The 18453-nt window shown below is 55.8% G+C and overlaps 2 protein-coding genes across 2 annotated transcripts in view; one reads left to right on the forward strand and one right to left on the reverse strand.

Annotated features, from left to right (window-relative positions):
• The window catches only part of LOC147086823 (inter-alpha-trypsin inhibitor heavy chain H6-like), a 39441-nt gene extending 38483 nt beyond the window's left edge, over positions 1-958 (reverse strand). Inside the window, exon 1 of the mRNA XM_085978328.1 lies at positions 888-958. Within this exon, the coding sequence (XP_085834454.1) occupies positions 888-958 (71 nt within the window). The remainder of the gene's footprint in view (positions 1-887) is intronic.
• Positions 959-6968: 6010 nt separating this feature from the next.
• Positions 6969-18453, forward strand: part of LOC147086824 (inter-alpha-trypsin inhibitor heavy chain H6-like) — a 75809-nt gene continuing 64324 nt past the window's right edge. The window contains exons 1-4 of the mRNA XM_085978329.1: positions 6969-6977; positions 8386-8540; positions 9523-9633; positions 17517-17764. Coding sequence (XP_085834455.1) covers positions 6969-6977; positions 8386-8540; positions 9523-9633; positions 17517-17764 — 523 coding nt within the window. The remainder of the gene's footprint in view (positions 6978-8385; positions 8541-9522; positions 9634-17516; positions 17765-18453) is intronic.

Here is an 18453-nt window from a genome sequence, read left to right on the forward strand (position 1 = left end):
GAGCTTTACTCTGTATCTAACCCGTGCTGTATCTGCCCTGGGAGTGTTTGATGGGACAGTGTAGAGGGAGCTTTACTCTCTATCTAACCCTTGCTCTACCTGCCCTGGGAGTGTTTGATGGGACAGTGTAGAGGGAGCTTTACTCTGTATCTAATCCGTGTTGTACCTGCCCTGGGAGTGTTTGATGGGACCGTGTAGAGGGAGCTTTACTCTGTATCTAACCCGTGCTGTACCTGCCCTGGAAGCTATTGATGGGACAGTGTAGAGGGAGCTTTACTCTGTACCTAACCCGTGCTGTATCTGCCCTGGGAGTGTTTGATGGGACAGTGTAGAGGGAGCTTTACTCTCTATCTAACCCTTGCTCTACCTGCCCTGGGAGTGTTTGATGGGACAGTGTAGAGGGAGCTTTACTCTGTATCTAATCCGTGATGTACCTGCCCTGGGAGTGTTTGATGGGACCGTGTAGAGGGAGCTTTACTCTGTATCTAACCCGTGCTGTACCTGCCCTGGAAGCTATTGATGGGACAGTGTAGAGGGAGCTTTACTCTGTATCTAACCCATGCTGTACCTGCCCTGGGAGTGTTTGATGGGACAGTGTAGAGGGAGCTTTACTCTGTATCTAACCCGTGCTGTACCTGCCCTGGGAGTGTTTGATGGGACCGTGTAGAGGGAGCTTTACTCTGTATCTAACCCGTGCTGTACCTGCCCTGGGAGTGTTTGATGGGACAGTGTAGAGGGAGCTTTACTCTGTATCTAACCCGTGCTGTACCGGCCCTGGGAGTGTTTGATGGGACAGTGTAGAGGGAGCTTTACGCTGTATCTAACCCCGTGCAGCCTCTCATTGGCCAGGGACAATGAACAGGAGGCTGTGTGTGTGTGTGGAGTACGACTCCACTGATCTTTGTTTGTGAAATAGCTCGACGGAGTCAGAGTTGTTATTGTCCAGCTTGATTTCCATTTAACACTGAGTCACACAGAGAGTGCCTCTCAACGTGAAGCACTAGAATTAATGGAGAAGCTCAGGTTAAGTTAGGGCAAACTGAATCCCCCTTCCTGGTGCAACCGAGCCCCCACTCCAGAGGCTCGAGCCGTGTAATCCAGGCCCGACAATCCATCGGTGCCAGTACTGAGGGAGCGCCGCACTGTCGGAGGGGCGGTACTGAGGGAGCGCCGCAGTGTCGGAGGGGCAGTACTGAGGGAGCGCCGCACTGTCGGAGGGGCAGTACTGAGGGAGCGCCGCACTGTCGGAGGGACAGTACTGAGGGAGCGCCGCACTGTCGAAGGGGCGGTACTGAGGGAGCGCCGCACTGTCGGAGGGGCAGTACTGAGGGAGCACCGCACTGTCGAAGGGGCGGTACTGAGGGAACGCAGCACTGTCGGAGGGGCGGTACTGAGGGAGCGCCGCACTGTCGGAGGGGCGGTACTGAGGGAGCACCGCACTGTCGGAGGGGCGGTACTGAGGGAGCGCCGCACTGTCGGAGCGGCGGTACTGAGGGAGCGCCGCACTGTCGGAGGGGCAGTACTGAGGGAGCGCCGCACTGTCGGAGGGGCGGTACTGAGGGAGCGCCGCACTGTCGGAGGGGCGGTACTGAGGGAGCGCCGCAGTGTCGGAGGGGCAGTACTGAGGGAGCGCCGCACTGTCGGAGGGGCAGTTCTGAGGGAGCGCCGCACTGTCGGAGGGACAGTACTGAGGGAGCGCCGCACTGTCGGAGGGGCAGTGCTGAGGGAGCCCCGCACTGTCGAAGGAGCGGTACTGAGGGAACGCAGCACTGTCGGAGGGGCGGTACTGAGGGAGCGCTGCACTGTCGGAGGGGCGGTACTGAGGGAGCACCGCACTGTCGGAGGAGCGGTACTGAGGGAGCGCCGCACTGTCGGAGGGGCGGCACTGAGGGAGCGCCGCACTGTCGGAGGGGCAGTACTGAGGGAGCGCCGCACTGTCGGAGGGGCGGTACTGAGGGAGCGCCGCACTGTCGGAGGGGCGGGACTGAGGGAGCGCCGCACTGTCGGAGGGGCGGTACTGATGGAGCGCCGCACTGTCGAAGGGGCGGTACTGAGGGAGCGCCGCACTGTCGGAGGGGCAGTGCTGAGGGAGCGCCGCACTGTCGGAGGGGCAGTACTGAGGGAGCGCCGCACTGTCGGAGGGGCAGTACTGAGGCAGCGCCGCACTGTCGGAGGGGCAGTACTGAGGGAGCACCGCAATGTCGGAGGTGCCATCTTTCGAGATGAGATGTTAAACTGAGGCCCCGTCTGCTCTCTCAGGTGGATGTAAAAGATCCCACGGCCACTTTTGGAAGAAGAGCAGGGGGGAGTTCTCCCCGGTGTCCTGGGCCCAATATTTATCCCTCAACCAAACATCAATAAAAACCAGATGATCTGGTCATTTATCACATTGCTGTTTGTGGGAGCTTGCTGTGCACAAATTGGCTGCCGCATTTCCTACATTACAACAGTGACCACACTTCAAAAAAAGTCCTTCATTGGCTGTGAAGCACTTTTGGACGTCCTGAGGTGGTGAAAGGCGCTGGAAAAATGCAAGACGTTTCCTCATTCCCGCCTCCATATCTCCGCCCTGCTCTTCTTCCATTCGTGGCCATGAAATCATTTATGTCCACCTGAGAGGGCAGACGGGGACTCAGGTTTAACATCTCATCAGAAAGACGGCACTTCCGACAGTGCGGCGCTCCTTCAGTCCCGCCCCTCCAACAGTGCGGCGCTCCCTCAGTACCGCCCCTCCGACAGTGCGGCGCTCCCTCAGTACTGCCCCTCCGACAGTGCGGCGCTCCCTCAGTACTGTCCCTCCGACAGTGCTGCGCTCCCTCAGCACTGCCCCTCCGACAGTGCGGCGCTCCCTCAGTACCGCCCCTCCGACAGTGCGGCGCTCCCTCAGTACTGCCCCTCCGACAGTGCGGCGCTCCCTCAGTACCGCCCCTCCGACAGTGCGGCGCTCCCTCAGTGCCGCCCCTCCGACAGTGCGGCGCTCCCTCAGTACCGCCCCTCCAACAGTACGGCGCTCCCTCAGTACCGCCCCTCCGACAGTGTGGCGCTCCCTCAGTACCGCCCCTCCGACAGTGCGGCGCTCCCTCAGTACTGCCCCTCCGACAGTGCGGCACTCCCTCAGTACTGCCCCTCCGACAGTGCGGCGCTCCCTCAGTACCGCCCCTCCGACTGTGCGGCACTCGCTCAGTACCGCCCCTCCGACAGTGCGGCGCTCCCTCAGTACTGCCCCACCGACAGTGCGGCGCTCCCTCAGTAGAGCCCCTCCGACAGTGCGGCACACCCTCAGTCCTGCCCCTCCAACAGTGCGGTGCTCCCTGAGTAGCGCCCCTCTGACAGTGCGGCGCTACCTCAGTAGAGCCCCTCCGACAGTGCGGTGCTCCCTCAGTACCGCCCCTCTGACAGTGCGGCGCTACCTCAGTAGAGCCCCTCCGACAGTGCGGCACTCCCTCAGTACTGCCCCTCCGACAGTGCGGCGCTCCCTCAGTGGTGCCCCTCCGACAGTGCGGCGCTCCCTCAGTGCTGCCCCTCCAACAGTGCGGCACTCCATCAGTACTGCCCCTCCGACAGTGCGGCGCTCCCTCAGTACCGCCCCTCCGACAGTGCGGCGCTCCCTCAGTACTGCCCCTCCGACAGTGCGGCGCTCCCTCAGTACCACCCCTCCGACAGTGCGGCACTCCCTCAGTACCGCCCCTCCGACAGTGCAGCGCTCCCTCAGTACCGCCCCTCCGACAGTGCGGCGCTCCCTCAGTACTGCCCCTCCCACAGTGCGGCGCTCCCTCAGTACCGCCCCTCCCACAGTGCGGCGCTCCCTCAGTACCGCCCCTCCGACAGTGTGGCGCTCCCTCAGTACCGCCCCTCCGACAGTGCGGCGCTCCCTCAGTACTGGCACCGGGGGAGTGTCGGGCCTGGATTACAGGGCTTGAGTCTCTGGCGTGGGGGCTCGAATCCGCGACTATCTGACTGCAAGAGGTGCTTGAGACCGAATGGGTTAAGGCCCCAGTACAGCATTGGGGGTGTCAGTCTGAATTAACATTTAAGGACAGGATTTGTAACAGGAGCGGGAATGAATCCCAGAAATGGACTCGTGCAGAGCACTTATTTCCAAACCTTCACAACAACAACTTGTATTTATCCAGCGCCTTTAATGTAGTAAAACGTCCCAAGGTGCTTCACAGGAGCGTAAATCGGACAGAATTTGACCCCGAGCCACATAAGGAGATATTAGGGACCGGCGACCAAAAGCTTGGTCACAGAGGTCGGTTTTAAGGAGCGTCTTAAAGGAGGAGAGAGAGAGGTGGAGAGGTTTAGGGAGGGAATTCCAGAGCTCGGGGGGCCTGGCGCGGTCGCCAATGTCGAAGCGATGGAAATTGGGGGATGCGCGAGAGGCCAGAATCCGGAGATCTGGGAGGGTTGTAGGGGCTGGAGGAGGTTACAGAGATAGGGAGGGTTGTAGGGGCTGGAGGAGGTTACAGAGATAGGGAGGGTTGTAGGGGGCTGGAGGAGGTTACAGAGATAGGGAGGGTTGTAGGGGGCTGGAGGAGGTTACAGAGATAGGGAGGGTTGTAGGGGGCTGGAGGAGGTTACAGAGATAGGGAGGGTTGTAGGGGCAGGAGGAGGTTACAGAGATAGGGAGGTTTGTAGGGGCTGGAGGAGGTTACAGAGATAGGGAGGGTTGTAGGGGGCTGGAGGAGGTTACAGAGATAGGGAGGGTTGTAGGGGCTGGAGGAGGTTACAGAGATAGGGAGGTTTGTAGGGGCTGGAGGAGGTTACAGAGATAGGGAGGGTTGTAGGGGCTGGAGGAGGTTACAGAGATAGGGAGGGTTTAGGGGCTGGAGGAGGTTACAGAGATAGGGAGGGTTGTAGGGGCTGGAGGAGGTTACAGAGATAGGGAGGGTTGTAGGGGCTGGAGGAGGTTACAGAGATAGGGAGGGTTGTAGGGGCTGGAGGAGGTTACAGAGATAGGGAGGGTTGTAGGGGCTGGAGGAGGTTACAGAGATAGGGAGGGTTGTAGGGGCTGGAGGAGGTTACAGAGATAGGGAGGGTTGTAGGGGGCTGGATGAGGTTACAGAGATAGGGAGGGTTGTAGGGGCTGGAGGAGGTTACAGAGATAGGGAGGGTTGTAGGGGCTGGAGGAGGTTACAGAGATAGGGAGGTTTGTAGGGGCTGGAGGAGGTTACAGAGATAGGGAGGGTTGTAGGGGCTGGAGGAGGTTACAGAGATAGGGAGGGTTTAGGGGCTGGAGGAGGTTACAGAGATAGGGAGGGTTGTAGGGGCTGGAGGAGGTTACAGAGATAGGGAGGGTTGTAGGGGCTGGAGGAGGTTACAGAGATAGGGAGGGTTGTAGGGGCTGGAGGAGGTTACAGAGATAGGGAGGATTGTAGGGGCTGGAAGAGGTTACAGAGATCGGGAGGGTTGTAGGGGCTGGAGGAGGTTACAGAGATAGGGAGGGTTGTAGGGGCTGGAGGAGGTTACAGAGATAAGGAGGGTTGTAGGGGCTGGAGGAGGTTACAGAGATAGGGAGGGTTGTAGGGGCTGGAGCAGGTTACAGAGATAGGGAGGGTTGTAGGGGCTGGAGGAGGTTACAGAGATAGGGAGGGTTGTAGGGGGCTGGAGGAGGTTACAGAGATAGGGAGGGTTGTAGGGGCTGAAGGAGGTTACAGAGATAGGGAGGGTTGTAGGGGCTGGAGGAGGTTACAGAGATAGGGAGGGTTGTAAGGACTGGAGGAGGTTACAGAGATAGGGAGGGTTGTAGGGGGCTGGAGGGGGTTACAAAGATAGGGAGGGTTGTAGGGGCTGGAGGAGGTTACAGAGATAGGGAGGGTTGTAGGGGCTGGAGGAGGTTACAGAGATCTGTGAGGGTTGTAGAGGCTGGAGGAGGTTACAGAGATAGGGAGGGTTGTAGGGGCTGGAGGAGGTTACAGAGATAGGGTGAGTTGTAGGGGCTGGAGGAGGTTACAGAGATAGGGAGGGTTGTGGGGGCTGGAGGAGGTTACAGAGATAGGGAGGGTTATAAGGGCTGGAGGAGATTACAGAGATAGGGAGGGTTGTAGGGGCTGGAAGGGGTTACAGAGATAGGGAGGGTTGTAGGGGCTGGGGGAGGTTACAGAGATAGGGAGGGTTGTAGGGGCTGAAGGAGGTTACAGAGATAGGGAGGGTTGTAAGGGCTGGAGGAGGTTACAGAGATAGGGAGGGTTGTAGGGGCTGGGGGAGGTTACAGAGATAGGGAGGGTTGTAGGGGCTGGGGGAGGTTACAGAGATAGGGAGGGAGGGGGCGAGGAGCCCGTGGAGGGATTTGAAAACAAGGATGGAGAATTTTAAAATCGAGGCGTTGCCGGACCGGGAGCCAGTGTAGGTCAGCGAGCACAGGGGGCAGGGCGAGTGGTGTGAACGGGACTCGGTGCAAGTAAGGACACGGGCAGCGGAGCTTTGGATTAGCTCATGGTGGGAGCTGGGAGGTCAGCCAAGGGAACGTTGCAATAGTCGAGTCTGGACAGCCTGCTCTGGTTATTAAGTAGTAACCACCAGGACTGGATCCTGAATGGTATCAAAACAAAGGACTTAGAGTTGGACCCGCGGTTGAATTCCAATTGACCGACTTCACTCTGTATCTGAAGCCCAGTGTTTCCTCATTCTCTGTACACACCTCATTTCTCTGCCAGTTCGTGAAGTGTTTTGCAACAATCTGGACTAAGAATCCCGTCAGATTTTATTTTCCCCAATCCCACGGCCTTCCCAATATAGCCGCACGGAAGCCAGTTTAGCCCACAGACTGTGACCAGCACAGTAGGCACAGGCCGGGGACGGAGCCTGGGCCTTTCTTGCTCTGTGTGTGTGTTTGTGTGTGTGGGGGGGGTTCAGTCCCACACCGGGCAGGGCATTCACCCAAGGAGCCATTGGGGGCGGAGGAGGAGGGGGCCAACATCTCCTGGCCTCTGTGCTGGAGTGCAGAGGGAGTGGGTTCCCCGCTGGCGATGGATGCTGTGCGAGAGGGGCAGTGTCAGCTGTGGCTCAGTGGGTAGCGCGCTCGCCTCTGAGTCAGAAGGTTGTGGGTTCAAGTCCCACTCCAGGGACTTGCGCACATAAAGCTAGGCTGACACTTCAGTGCAGTGCTGAGGGAGCGCTGCACTGTCGGTGGGGCAGTACTGAGGGAGCGCCGCACTGTCGGAGGGGCGGTACTGAGGGAGCGCCGCACTGTCGGAGGGGCGGTACTGAGGGAGCGCCGCACTGTCGGAGGGGCGGTACTGAGGGAGCGCTGCACTGTCGGAGGGGCGGTACTGAGGGAGCGCCGCACTGTCGGAGGGGCGGTACTGAGGGAGCGCCGCACTGTCGGAGGGGCGGTACTGAGGGAGCGTCGCACTGTCGGAGGAGCAGTACTGAGGGAGCGCCGCACTGTCGGAGGGGCGGTACTGAGGGAGTGCCGCACTGTCGGAGGTGACGTCTTTCGGGATAAGATGTTAAACCCGAGGCCCCGTCTGCCCTCTCAGGTGGATGTAAAAGATCCCACGGCCACTATTGGAAGAAGAGCAGGGGGGTGTTCTCCCCGGTGTCCTGGGGCCAATATTAATCCCTCAACCAACCTTCACTAAAAACAGATGATCTGGTCATTTAACACAGTGCTGTTTGTGGGATCTTACTGTGCGCAAATTGGCTGCCGCGTTTCCTACATTACAACAGTGACCACACTTCAAAAAAGTATTCATTGGCTGTGAAGCGCTTTGGGACGTCCTGAGGTGGGGAAAGGGGCTGGAGAAATGGGAATGTGCCCAGCTAGTTAGACTTTTAGCCTCATCCTTCAGCAGGAATATAATTTGGGCCGTCACCCGCTGGAACTGCGAGCTGATAACGGCGCGGAAAGGGCAGTGGGACATCTGGGAACACAGTGAACGACAGGACCAACGGTCTACCTCCTTAAACCAGCGAGATCGACAGTTTTGGACAGAACGGAGGAACCCCGGGGGAGAAGGGTGAATTAGTGTCAAATCAGGTTAAGAAGGAGAAATAAAGAGAGGGAAGGAAAGATTGGGATTAGAAAGAGAGAGAAAAAGAGACAGAAAGGAAAAATGTTCAACTTTCCACTTTGAAAATCTCTAACAACAATTGATTACCTGCAGGAATGAGATTTAAATTGTTCCCTTTCTGGGCCGCAGAGGCTGAGTGGCATTGCGCGTTAAAAGTGTCCTTACGCCCTTAATTACCAGCCCTAACTTTCCGCGGCGAGTTTAATGGGCAATTAATGTGCAAAAGCAGCAAGTTCTTAAAAATAAAGGGGAGGCTGAGGTCGAGATGCCGTTAACAGGTCGTTATTTTTCCAGCAAGATTTGCCCCGATATATGTTAAAGTAAGAAACGCCTTGATTTCCAATCACGCAAAACTTCCTTCCCCTTCCAGCTGGTGATCACCGACCTCTTCGTTAGCTCCAGCATCGTCTCGCGGTACGCTCTGACCACGGTGCGGAGTGCGGTCCACAATCCCGGCTTGGAATCGCAAGAGGCGGTCTTCGACGTGGATCTGCCCGGAACCGCCTTCATCTCCAACTTCACGTTGTAAGTGTGATGAAATATGTCATTCATCAGACTCTGTATTTAACTACATATATTGTATTGCCTGCTCCTGTGTTTTTATCTTGTATTGTATATAGTGCACCGCCCCCTTTCTCCCCATTGGGTGTGTCGGCTCCGCCCATACCTGGCCCTACTTAAGACAAGCCCAGGCTTGTCTTGCAGCAGAACAGCAGAATGCTAGGTGAAGACACAGGCATCTTTCTTTGCTAATAAAAGCCTTGCTTTATCCAGTTAACTTTGAGCCTTGAAGTTATTGAGGCGCATCAGTAAGTGATGCGGTCGCCTGGCTGGCTCGCCAACGCCGAGGAGGGGCATCGTCAGGGAACTGGCTGGGAGGGGCTACCGAGGGGGGGAGCTGGATTAACATCAGTAGAGATACAGTCAGTAACACAGGGCACTGGGGGAGAGAGGTTACTGAGTGACGGTGTGAGGGAGCTGGATTAACATCAGTAGAGATACAGTCAGTAACACAGGGCGCTGGGGGAGAGGGGTTACTGAGTGACAGTGTGAGGGAGCTGGATTAACATCAGTAGAGATACAGTCAGTAACACAGGGTGCTGGGGGAGAGGGGTTACTGAGTGACAGTGTGAGGGAGCTGGATTAACATCAGTAGAGATACAGTCAGTAACACAGGGCGCTGGGGGAGAGGGGTTACTGAGTGACAGTGTGAGGGAGCTGGATTAACATCAGTAGAGATACAGTCAGTAACACAGGGCGCTGGGGGAGAGGGGTTACTGAGTGACAGTGTGAGGGAGCTGGATTAACATCAGTAGAGATACAGTCAGTAACACAGGGCGCTGGGGGAGAGGGGTTACTGAGTGACAGTGTGAGGGACCCACCACCTTTGACCCGCGGTTGTTCGCTCGCCAAAAGCGGTTGAAACGTCCCCCCTGCCCCCCGCAATTCAATTTGTCTTTCTCTCTCCCTCCCCCCACTCTCTCCCCCCCGACCCGTCCTGCGACAGAACGGTGAACGATAAGGTTTATACGGCGGAGGTGAAGGAGAAGGAGAAGGCTCAGCGAGTGTACGACACAGCGCGGAGGAGGGGCCAGACTGCCGCACACGTGGCCACTAGGTAACGGGGTGCTGGGGGAGGGGCAGCGGGAGTGCGTACCGGGGTGGGGGGGGGGAGCGGTTTGCGGGCCGTGCGCTCTCCCAAAGGGGCTGGAGGGAGGGTTAAATAGGAACGAATGAAAGGGAAGAGAGAGAGAAGGAAAGAAAGACAGAGAGAAAGAAAGGGAGTAAGAGAGAAAGGACTCCCATTTCTCCAGCGCCTTCCCCACCTCAGGACGTCCCAAAGCGCTTCACAGCCAATGAAGGACTTTTTCTGAAGTGTGGTCACTGTTGTAATGTAGGAAACGCGGCAGCCAATCTGCGCACAGCAAGCTCCCACAAACAGCAATGTGATAAATGACCAGATCATCTGTTTTAGTGATGTTTGGTTGAGGGATAAATATTGGCCCCAGGACACCGGGGAGAACTCCCCCCTGCTCTTCTTCCAATAGTGGCCGTGGGATCTTTTACATCCACCTGAGAGGGCAGACGGGGGCCTCGGGTTTAACGTCTTATCCCGAAAGACGGTACCTCAGACAGTGCGGCGCTCCCTCAGTACCGCCCCTCCGACAGTGCGGCGCTCCCTCAGTACCGCCCCTCCGACAGTGCGGCGCTCCCTCAGTACTGCCCCTTCGATAGTGCGGCGCTCTTTCAGTACTGCCCCTCCGACAGTGCGGCGCTCCCTCAGTACTGCCCCTCCAACAGTGCGGAGCTCCCTCAGTACTGCCCCTCCGACAGTGCGGCGCTCCCTCAGTACTGCCACTCTGACAGTGCGGTGCTATCTCAGTACTTCCCCTCCAACAGTGCGGCGCTCCCTCAGTACCGCCCCTCCGACAGTGCGGCGCTCCCTCAGCACCGCCCCTCCGACAGTGCGGCGCTCCCTCAGCACCGCCCCTCCGACAGTGCGGCGCTCCCTCAGTACCGCCTCTCTGACAGTGCGGCGCTCCCTCAGCACCGCCCCTCCGACAGTGCAGCGCTCCCTCAGCACCGCCCCTCCGACAGTGCGGCGCTCCCTCAGTACCGCCCCTCCGACAGTGCGGCGCTCCCTCAGCACCGCACCTCCGACAGTGCGGCGCTCCCTCAGCACCGCCCCTCCGACAGTGCGGCGCTCCCTCAGTACCGCCCCTCCGACAGTGCGGCGCTCCCTCAGTACCGCCCCTCCGACAGTGCGGCGCTCCCTCAGCACCGCCCCTCCGACAGTGCGGCGCTCCCTCAGCACCGCCCCTCCGACAGTGCGGCGCTCCCTCAGTACCGCCCCTCCGACAGTGCGGCGCTCCCTCAGTACCGCCCCTCTGACAGTGCGGCGCTCCCTCAGTACTGACACCGGGGGAGTGTCGGGCCTGGATTATGGGGCTCGAGTCTCTGGAGTAACTGTGACTATTCGTTGAATGATGGACAGGAGAAGGCCCTCTGGCCCATTGAGCCCCATCCCACACAACCGCCATGCCCTTGTGCATCGCGTTAAATCATATGGAAGGTAATTGTCTTTATCGATAACACACAGCCCAGCCCGCGTGATCTCCTGGACCAGGAGGGGGCCGGAGATGAATTTTCCAGAGTTTATACCGTGTGTTATCTGTCAATCCACTTACTTTCTACATGATGCCATCTCTGCCCCAGTCAGGAACCTGCCCAGCTCCCTCTTGAAGGGATACATGGGGCTGGAATTTGTCAATGGGGGCGGGACTGCTTCTTGCCGGCTTTCAATCCCGCCTCCATCAGCTTCTGGCCAACCAGGGGGTTATTTCCCTGACTGACCTTGTTAAGCCCGCCCAGCGGGCTCAGCAGGCCAATTAGGGGGAAGTCAGTGACAGAGCGCGTCAACGTCTGACATGCCATCTGTCAAGATTTTTTGAAAGAAGTAATGTCAGCGTTTGACGGCTCTGTGAAGCTGTCAAACACTGACATTCTGTGCAGTTTGATGAGCCTTTGTGTTCAGGACTCATCAAACCTTTCAACTTTGCAGCAATCACCTGGCTGCTGGGTCGGAGGATCCAACAGCCAGTCTGTGAAATCTACAATGAAGATGTCGGGACTCCGGATCCACAGCAGCTGAAGGCTGTAGGCAGAAACAAAGGTAAGTGAACATTTTTTAACACTTTACACTCACCTTACATAGTTACGACCCCATCACTCACCTCTACATTGCACTTTCAGACCCCTCCGACCCCCGCAGACCTCCTACTCGCCTCCTCCACCCTGGCGGGGTTCCCCGAGGTCGGGAAGCCTGCACTTGGGAAGGTAAAATGGGAATAATCCTATTTTCTGCCTGTTAATTACCTTTTAACAGGCAGTTAATAGGCTTTAATCACTTTCCCGCCTCAAGGAGACGGGACCCGGGGCAGGACGGCTTCCCGCCTCCTGGCAAGAGGGCACGGAGGCGGGATGGGGGCGGGTTTGCCACCCGCCCCCAAATTCTGCAACTTTCCCGGCAGCCCCGCCTCCATACCCGCCTCCTCGGGGCTGAGAAAATCCAGCCCAGAGAGCCAGCACCCACCGCACCAGTTGCAACACATTCCACAGTCTCCCTACTCACTGGGGAATGCAAAACCGCCCATGGTCCAGTCTATTCCCACCCTTACACCGTTTAAACTCTTGTCCCCCTGGTCCTCCCCAACCTGTCAAACTGAAACAATCGATCAATAGGGACTCACCCCTTCCCCTCCCTCCCGGAACCACGATAGGGTTCCCCTTGTCCTCACCTTTCACCCCACCAGCCTCCGCATTCAACGGATCATCCTCCGCCATTTCCGCCACCTCCAACATGATCCCACCACCAAATGCATCTTCCCCTCACCTCCCCTTTCAGCATTCCAAAGGGACCGCTCCCTCCGAGACACCCTGGTCCACTCCTCTATCACCCCCAACACCCCTTCCCTTCGCCCGGCACCTTCCCGTGCAAGCGCAGGAGATGTAACACCTGCCCTTTCACCTCCTCCCTTCCCACTGTCCAGGGCCCGAAACACTCCTTCCAGGTGAAACAGCGATTTATGTGTACTTCTTGCAATCTAGTATACTGTATTCGCTGCTCACGATGGGGTCTCCTCTACATTGGGGAGACCAAACGCAGATTGGGCGAGCGCTTTACGGAACACCTCCGTTCAGTCCGTAAGGGGGACCCCGAGCTTCCGGTCGCCTGTCACTTTAATTCTCCACTCCACTCCCGCTCTGACCTCTCCGCCCTCGGCCTCTTGCATTGTTCCAACAAAGCTCAACGTAAGCTCGAGGAACAGCACCTCATCTTTCGATTAGGCACTCTACAGCCTGCTGGACTCAACATCAAGTTCAACAATTTCAGATCGAAACCACTGCTTCTATCTTTTTTTGTCATTTTTTCTCTCTCTCTCACATGGCAGCTGTCGATCTTTCTGCCATCACCATTTACACTTCATCGAGAGCCATCTTTTGTTTCTTAACTTGTCCCATTACCATCTCCTTTGGCCTCGCACCATCTCTTAATCTCTCCTGCCTTCCATCCTATCACAGGCCTTCCCTTTTGTTCTTTCCTCCCCTCCCCCCTTTCCCCGCCCCTACACTCGCTTAAAAACCTGTTCCGTCTCCAACTTTTTCCGGTTCTGACGAAGGGTCATCGACCTGAAACGTTAACTCTGTTTCTCTCTCCACAGACGCTGCCCGACCTACTGAGTATTTCCAGCATTTTCAGTTTTTATTATCAATAGGGATGCTAGAATAGAAGAATGAGAGGGGATCTTATTGAAACATGTAAGATTCTGGTGTGGAGATGCCGGAGTTGGACTGGGGTGGACAAATGTAAGAAGTCACACAACACCAGGTTATAGTCCAACAGCTTTATTTGAAATCACAAGCTTTCGGAGCGCTGCTCCTTCGTCAGGTGAAGTGGAGAGATGCATATAGACACAGCATATATAATCAGAGAATAATGTCAGATGATTACAGGTAATCTTTCTAACTGCCATTTATCACACCTCGGCAGAGAGATAGTCACAGCAATCAAAGGTGTGAATGGTGTCCAAACAGGTCAGTCAGGAAAACACTACATCAAAGAACAATGAGGTGGGGTCACAAGGGGTCAAATGTTGCAGATGCTGGGGTCTGTATGAAAAACAAAAAACAAGACAAAAAACATTTTTTTTGCTGGAAACCATTCACACCTTTGAGTGCTGTGATTATCTCTCTGCTGAGGTGTGATAAATGGCAGTTAGAAAGATTACCTGTAATCATCTGACATTATTCTCTGACGATATAAGCTGTGTCTATATGCATCTCTCCACTTCACCTGACGAAGGAGCAGCGCTCCGAAAGCTTGTGATTGCAAATAAAGCTGTTGGACTATAACCTGGTGTTGTGTGACTTCTTACATTATGTAAGATTCTGAAGGGGCTCGACAGGGTAGATGCAGAGAGGATGTTTCCCCTCATGGGGGAATCTAGAACTAGGGGGCATAATTTCAGAATAAATTGGAAATGAGGAAGAATTTCTTCTCTCAGAGGGCTGTGAATCTTTGGAATTCTCTTCCCCCGAGTGCTGTGCAGGCTGGGTCATTGAATATATTTAAGGTGGAGATAGACAGATTTTTGAACGAGAAGGGAGTCAAGGGTTATGGGGAAACATAGAAACATAGAAGATAGGAGCAGGAGTAGGCCATTCGGCCCCTCGAGCCTGCTCCGCCATTTAATGCGATCATGGCTGATCATCCAAATTCAGTCCCCTGTCCCTGCTTTCTCCCCATATCCCTTGATCCCTTTAGCCTTAAGAAATATATCTAACTCCTTCTTGAATATATTTAATGAATTGGCCTCCACTGCCTTCTGTGGTAGAGAATTCCACCGGTTCACCACTCTCTGGGCGAAGAAATTCCTCCTCATCTCAGTCCTAAATGGCTTACCCCTTATCCTTAGACTGTGACCCCTGGTTCTGGACTCCCCGACCATCGGGAACATCCTTCCTGCATCTAGTCTGTCTAGTCCTGTTAGAATTTTATAAGTTTCAATGAGATCCCCTCTCATTCTTCTAAACTCCAGCGAGTATAAGCCCAATCGACCCAATCTCTCCTCGTACGTCATTCCTGCCATCCCAGGTATCAGTCTGGTGAATCTTCGCTGAACTCCTTCCATGGCAAGAACATCCTTCCTCAGATAAGGCGACCAAAACTGCACACAATACTCAATCTAGAACTAGGGGGCATAATTCCAGAATAAAACAGATTAGAGGAAGAATTTCTTCTCTCAGAAGGTTGTGAATCTGTGGAATTCTCTTCCCCCGGGAGCTGTGGAGGCTGGGTCACTGAAGGTGGAGATAGACAGATTGTTGAACGGTAAGGGAGTCAAGGGTTATGGGGAGCGGGCAGGGAAGTGGAGCTGAGTCCAAGATCAGATCAGCCATGATCTTAGTGAATGGCGGAGCAGGCTCGAGGGGCCGAATGGCCGACTCCTGCTCCTACGTCTTATGTTCTCCTGTTCTACCCAGCCCTAGCATTATTTTACAGACCTCTTTCAGGTCGCCTTTCGGTCTAGGCTTCTGAGAAGTCAATAGGCCAAGGTCCTTGGGCCTATCTGAGGTTCTTTAAGCTGGCAATGAGTTTCATATCTCACCTCCTCATATCTTTTCCAAGGCCACTATGGCACCCGCCATATGAGGGGGGACCAAAACTGGGCTCAGCACTCCAGATGCACAACCCTAGTTGGACCACACCTGGAGCACTGTGAGCAGTTCTGGGCCCCACACCTTAGGAAGGATATATTGGCCTTGGAGGGAGTGCAGCGTAGGTTTACCAGAATGATACCCGGACCCCAAGGGTTAAGTTACGAGGAGAGACTACACAAACTAGGGTTGTATTCCCTGGAATTTAGAAGGTTAAGGGTCGATCTGATTGAAGTTTTCAGGATATTAAGGGGAACTGATAGGTTAGAGAGAGAGAAACTATTTCCGCTGGTTGGGGAGTCTCGGACTAGGGGGCAGAGTCTAAAAATTAGAGCCAGACCTTTCAGGAGTGAAGTTAGGAAACACTTCGACACACAAAGGGTGGTAGAAGTTTGGAACTCTCTTCCGCAATCGGCAATTGATGCCGGGGGTCAATTGTTAATTTTAAATCTGAGATTGATAGATTTCTGTTAACCAAAAGTATTAAGGGATACGGGGCAAAGGCGGGTAGATGGAGTTAGGTCACAGATCAGCCATGATCTCATTGAATGGCGGAACAGGCTCGAGGGGCTGAATGGCCTCCTCCTGTTCCTAATGTAACAGGCTCGAGGGGGCTGAATGGCCTCCTCCTGTTCCTAATGTAACAGGCTCGAGGGGCTGAATGGCCTCCTCCTGTTCCTAATGTAACAGGCTCGAGGGGCTGAATGGCCTCCTCCTGTTCCTAATGTAACAGGCTCGAGGGGGCTGAATGGCCTACTCCTGTTCCTAATGTAACAGGCTCGAGGGGCTGAATGGCCTCCTCCTGTTCCTAATGTAACAGGCTCGAGGGGGCTGAACGGCCTACTCCTGTTCCTAATGTAACAGGCTCGAGGGGGCTGAATGGTCTCCTCCTGTTCCTAATGTAACAGGCTCGAGGGGGCTGAACGGCCTCCTCCTGTTCCTAATGTAACAGGCTCGAGGGGGCTGAACGGCCTCCTCCTGTTCCTAATGTAACAGGCTCGAGGGGGCTGAACGGCCTCCTCCTGTTCCTAATGTAACAGGCTCGAGGGGGCTGAATGGCCTCCTCCTGTTCCTAATGTTACAGGCTCGAGGGGCTGAATGGCCTCCTCCTGTTCCTAATGTAACAGGCTCGAGGGGGCTGAATGGCCTCCTCCTGTTCCTAATGTAACAGGCTCGAGGGGGCTGAACGGCCTCCTCCTGTTCCTAATGTAACAGGCTCGAGGGGCTGAACGGCCTCCTCCTGTTCCTAATGTAACAGGCTCGAGGGGGCTGAACGGCCTCCTCCTGTTTTTATGTTGCTGTGCAGTCTGACCAATGACCTGTGTTTGGACAACTCGCATCTATCCAGTGCCTTTAATGTAGTAAAACGTCCCAATGCGCTTCAGAGGAGCGATTATCAAACACAATTTGACCCCGAGCCACTTAAGGAGATATTAGGGAACAGGTGACCAAAAGCTTGGGTCAAAGAGGTCGGTTTTAAGGAGCGTCTTAAAGGAGGAGAGAGAGGCGGAGAGGTTTACGGAGGGAATTACCAGGGATACCTGGGATGGCAGGAATGACGTATGAGGAGAGATTGGGTCGATTGGGCTTGTACTCACTGGACTTTAGAAGAATGGGAGGGGATCTCATTGAAACTTATAAAATTCTAACAGGACTAGACAGACTAGATGCAGGAAGGATGTTCCCGATGGTCGGGGAGTCCAGATGTGCGGGTTAGGTTGATTTGGCTATGATAAATTGACCCTTAGTGTTAGGGGATTAAATACGTGGGGTTACGGGGATAGGGTGGGATATGTGTCGGTGCAGGCTCGATGGGCCGAAATGGCCTCTATCTGCACTGTGGGGATTCTGTGGATTCTGTGGATTCTGTGGAAACCAGGGGTCACAGTCTAAGGATAAGGGGTAAGCCATTTAGGACAGAGATGAGGAGGAATTTCTTCACCCAGAGAGTGGTGAACCTGTGGAATTCTCTACCACAGAAGGCAGTTGAGGCCAATTCATTAAATATATTCAAGAAGGAGTTGGATACATTTCTTGAGGCTAAAGGGATCAAGGGATATGGGGAGAAGGCAGGGACAGGGTACTGAATTTGGATGATCAGCCATGATCACATTGAGTGGCGGAGCAGGCTCGAGGGGCCGAATGGCCTCCTCCTGCTCCTATTGCTTATGTTCTTATGAAGGGGACAGCGAGGATTCGGGCAATAAAGCCGGCAAGGTCGGGTCTTCTCTTTGAGTGGGCGCGCGACCAAGGGCCGGGACTGAACGCTTGCATCCGCCGCAGGGGCCGCGAGACGGAGAGGTTCCGCGTGGCGGTGAACGTGGAGGCCCGGGGCCGCGTGGACTTCGCGCTGACCTACGAGGAGCTGCTGCAGCGGCGGCTGGGCCGGTACGAGCTGGCGGTCAGCCTCGGGCCCGGGCAGGTGGTGGGCAACCTGACCGTCGAGGTGGCGATCTCGGAGCGCGCCGGCATCGAGTACGTCCGGGTGCTGCCCATCAGGACCAGCAAACTCCTCACCAACAGACTGAAAGGTAAGGAGAAAGGTTTTGGGGGTCGGGGGTCGTGGGGGGAGCAGGAGAGAGAGGGTTTTGACTTTTGACCCCCACCCACTCGCCATTTTGAGGCTCCGGCCTCCTGCACCATCACCCGACTGAAGCCTGGGTTGTAGGCCGCAGCTCCCGCCAGGAAGGTAGATCAGCGGGGGAGGGAGAGAAGAGCCCGCGATGGCGGATGGCGGGTGCGTGCTGGGGGGCCCGGGTACGCCCGCGGCCCTGGATTATTTCCCGTCGGCCGCTCCTGCTCTTCCTCCGAACCCCACGGAGGTCGTTCGGGACTTGCCTTCGGAGGCCCTCTTGGGTTCCATCGCCCGGGGAAGCGGTCGGAGCCTGTCGAGCGCAGGTTAAGACCGGCTTAGGTCAAATTTTTTGTCTTGTGACACTCCTCAGGACCTTAAAGGCGCTAAATAAATACAGCTTGTTGTTGTTGTTGTTGCCGGTTTTCCGACCTAAAATGGCTGCCAGGGGTCCCTGTTGGCGATGTCAGATGCCCGCTTTGCGTATTTGAAGGAGGCCGCTCGTCTGAAGCAGGCCCCGGTAAGGGAGGCCCCTTTTCAAAATGGCCACCTACCCCCTCGCTTACAGGTAGCGGCACTGGGTGCAACAGCAGTCAGGAGGGGGGGGGCGCGCGGGAGGGAGTGGTGGAACCTGCTCTGTGGGGAATG

Source organism: Somniosus microcephalus, unplaced genomic scaffold, assembly GCF_052327205.1.
Source record: "Somniosus microcephalus isolate GS21.2 unplaced genomic scaffold, FLI_Smic_1.0 unresolved_chr7, whole genome shotgun sequence".
In the NCBI taxonomy this organism is placed as follows: Eukaryota; Metazoa; Chordata; class Chondrichthyes; order Squaliformes; family Somniosidae; genus Somniosus; species Somniosus microcephalus.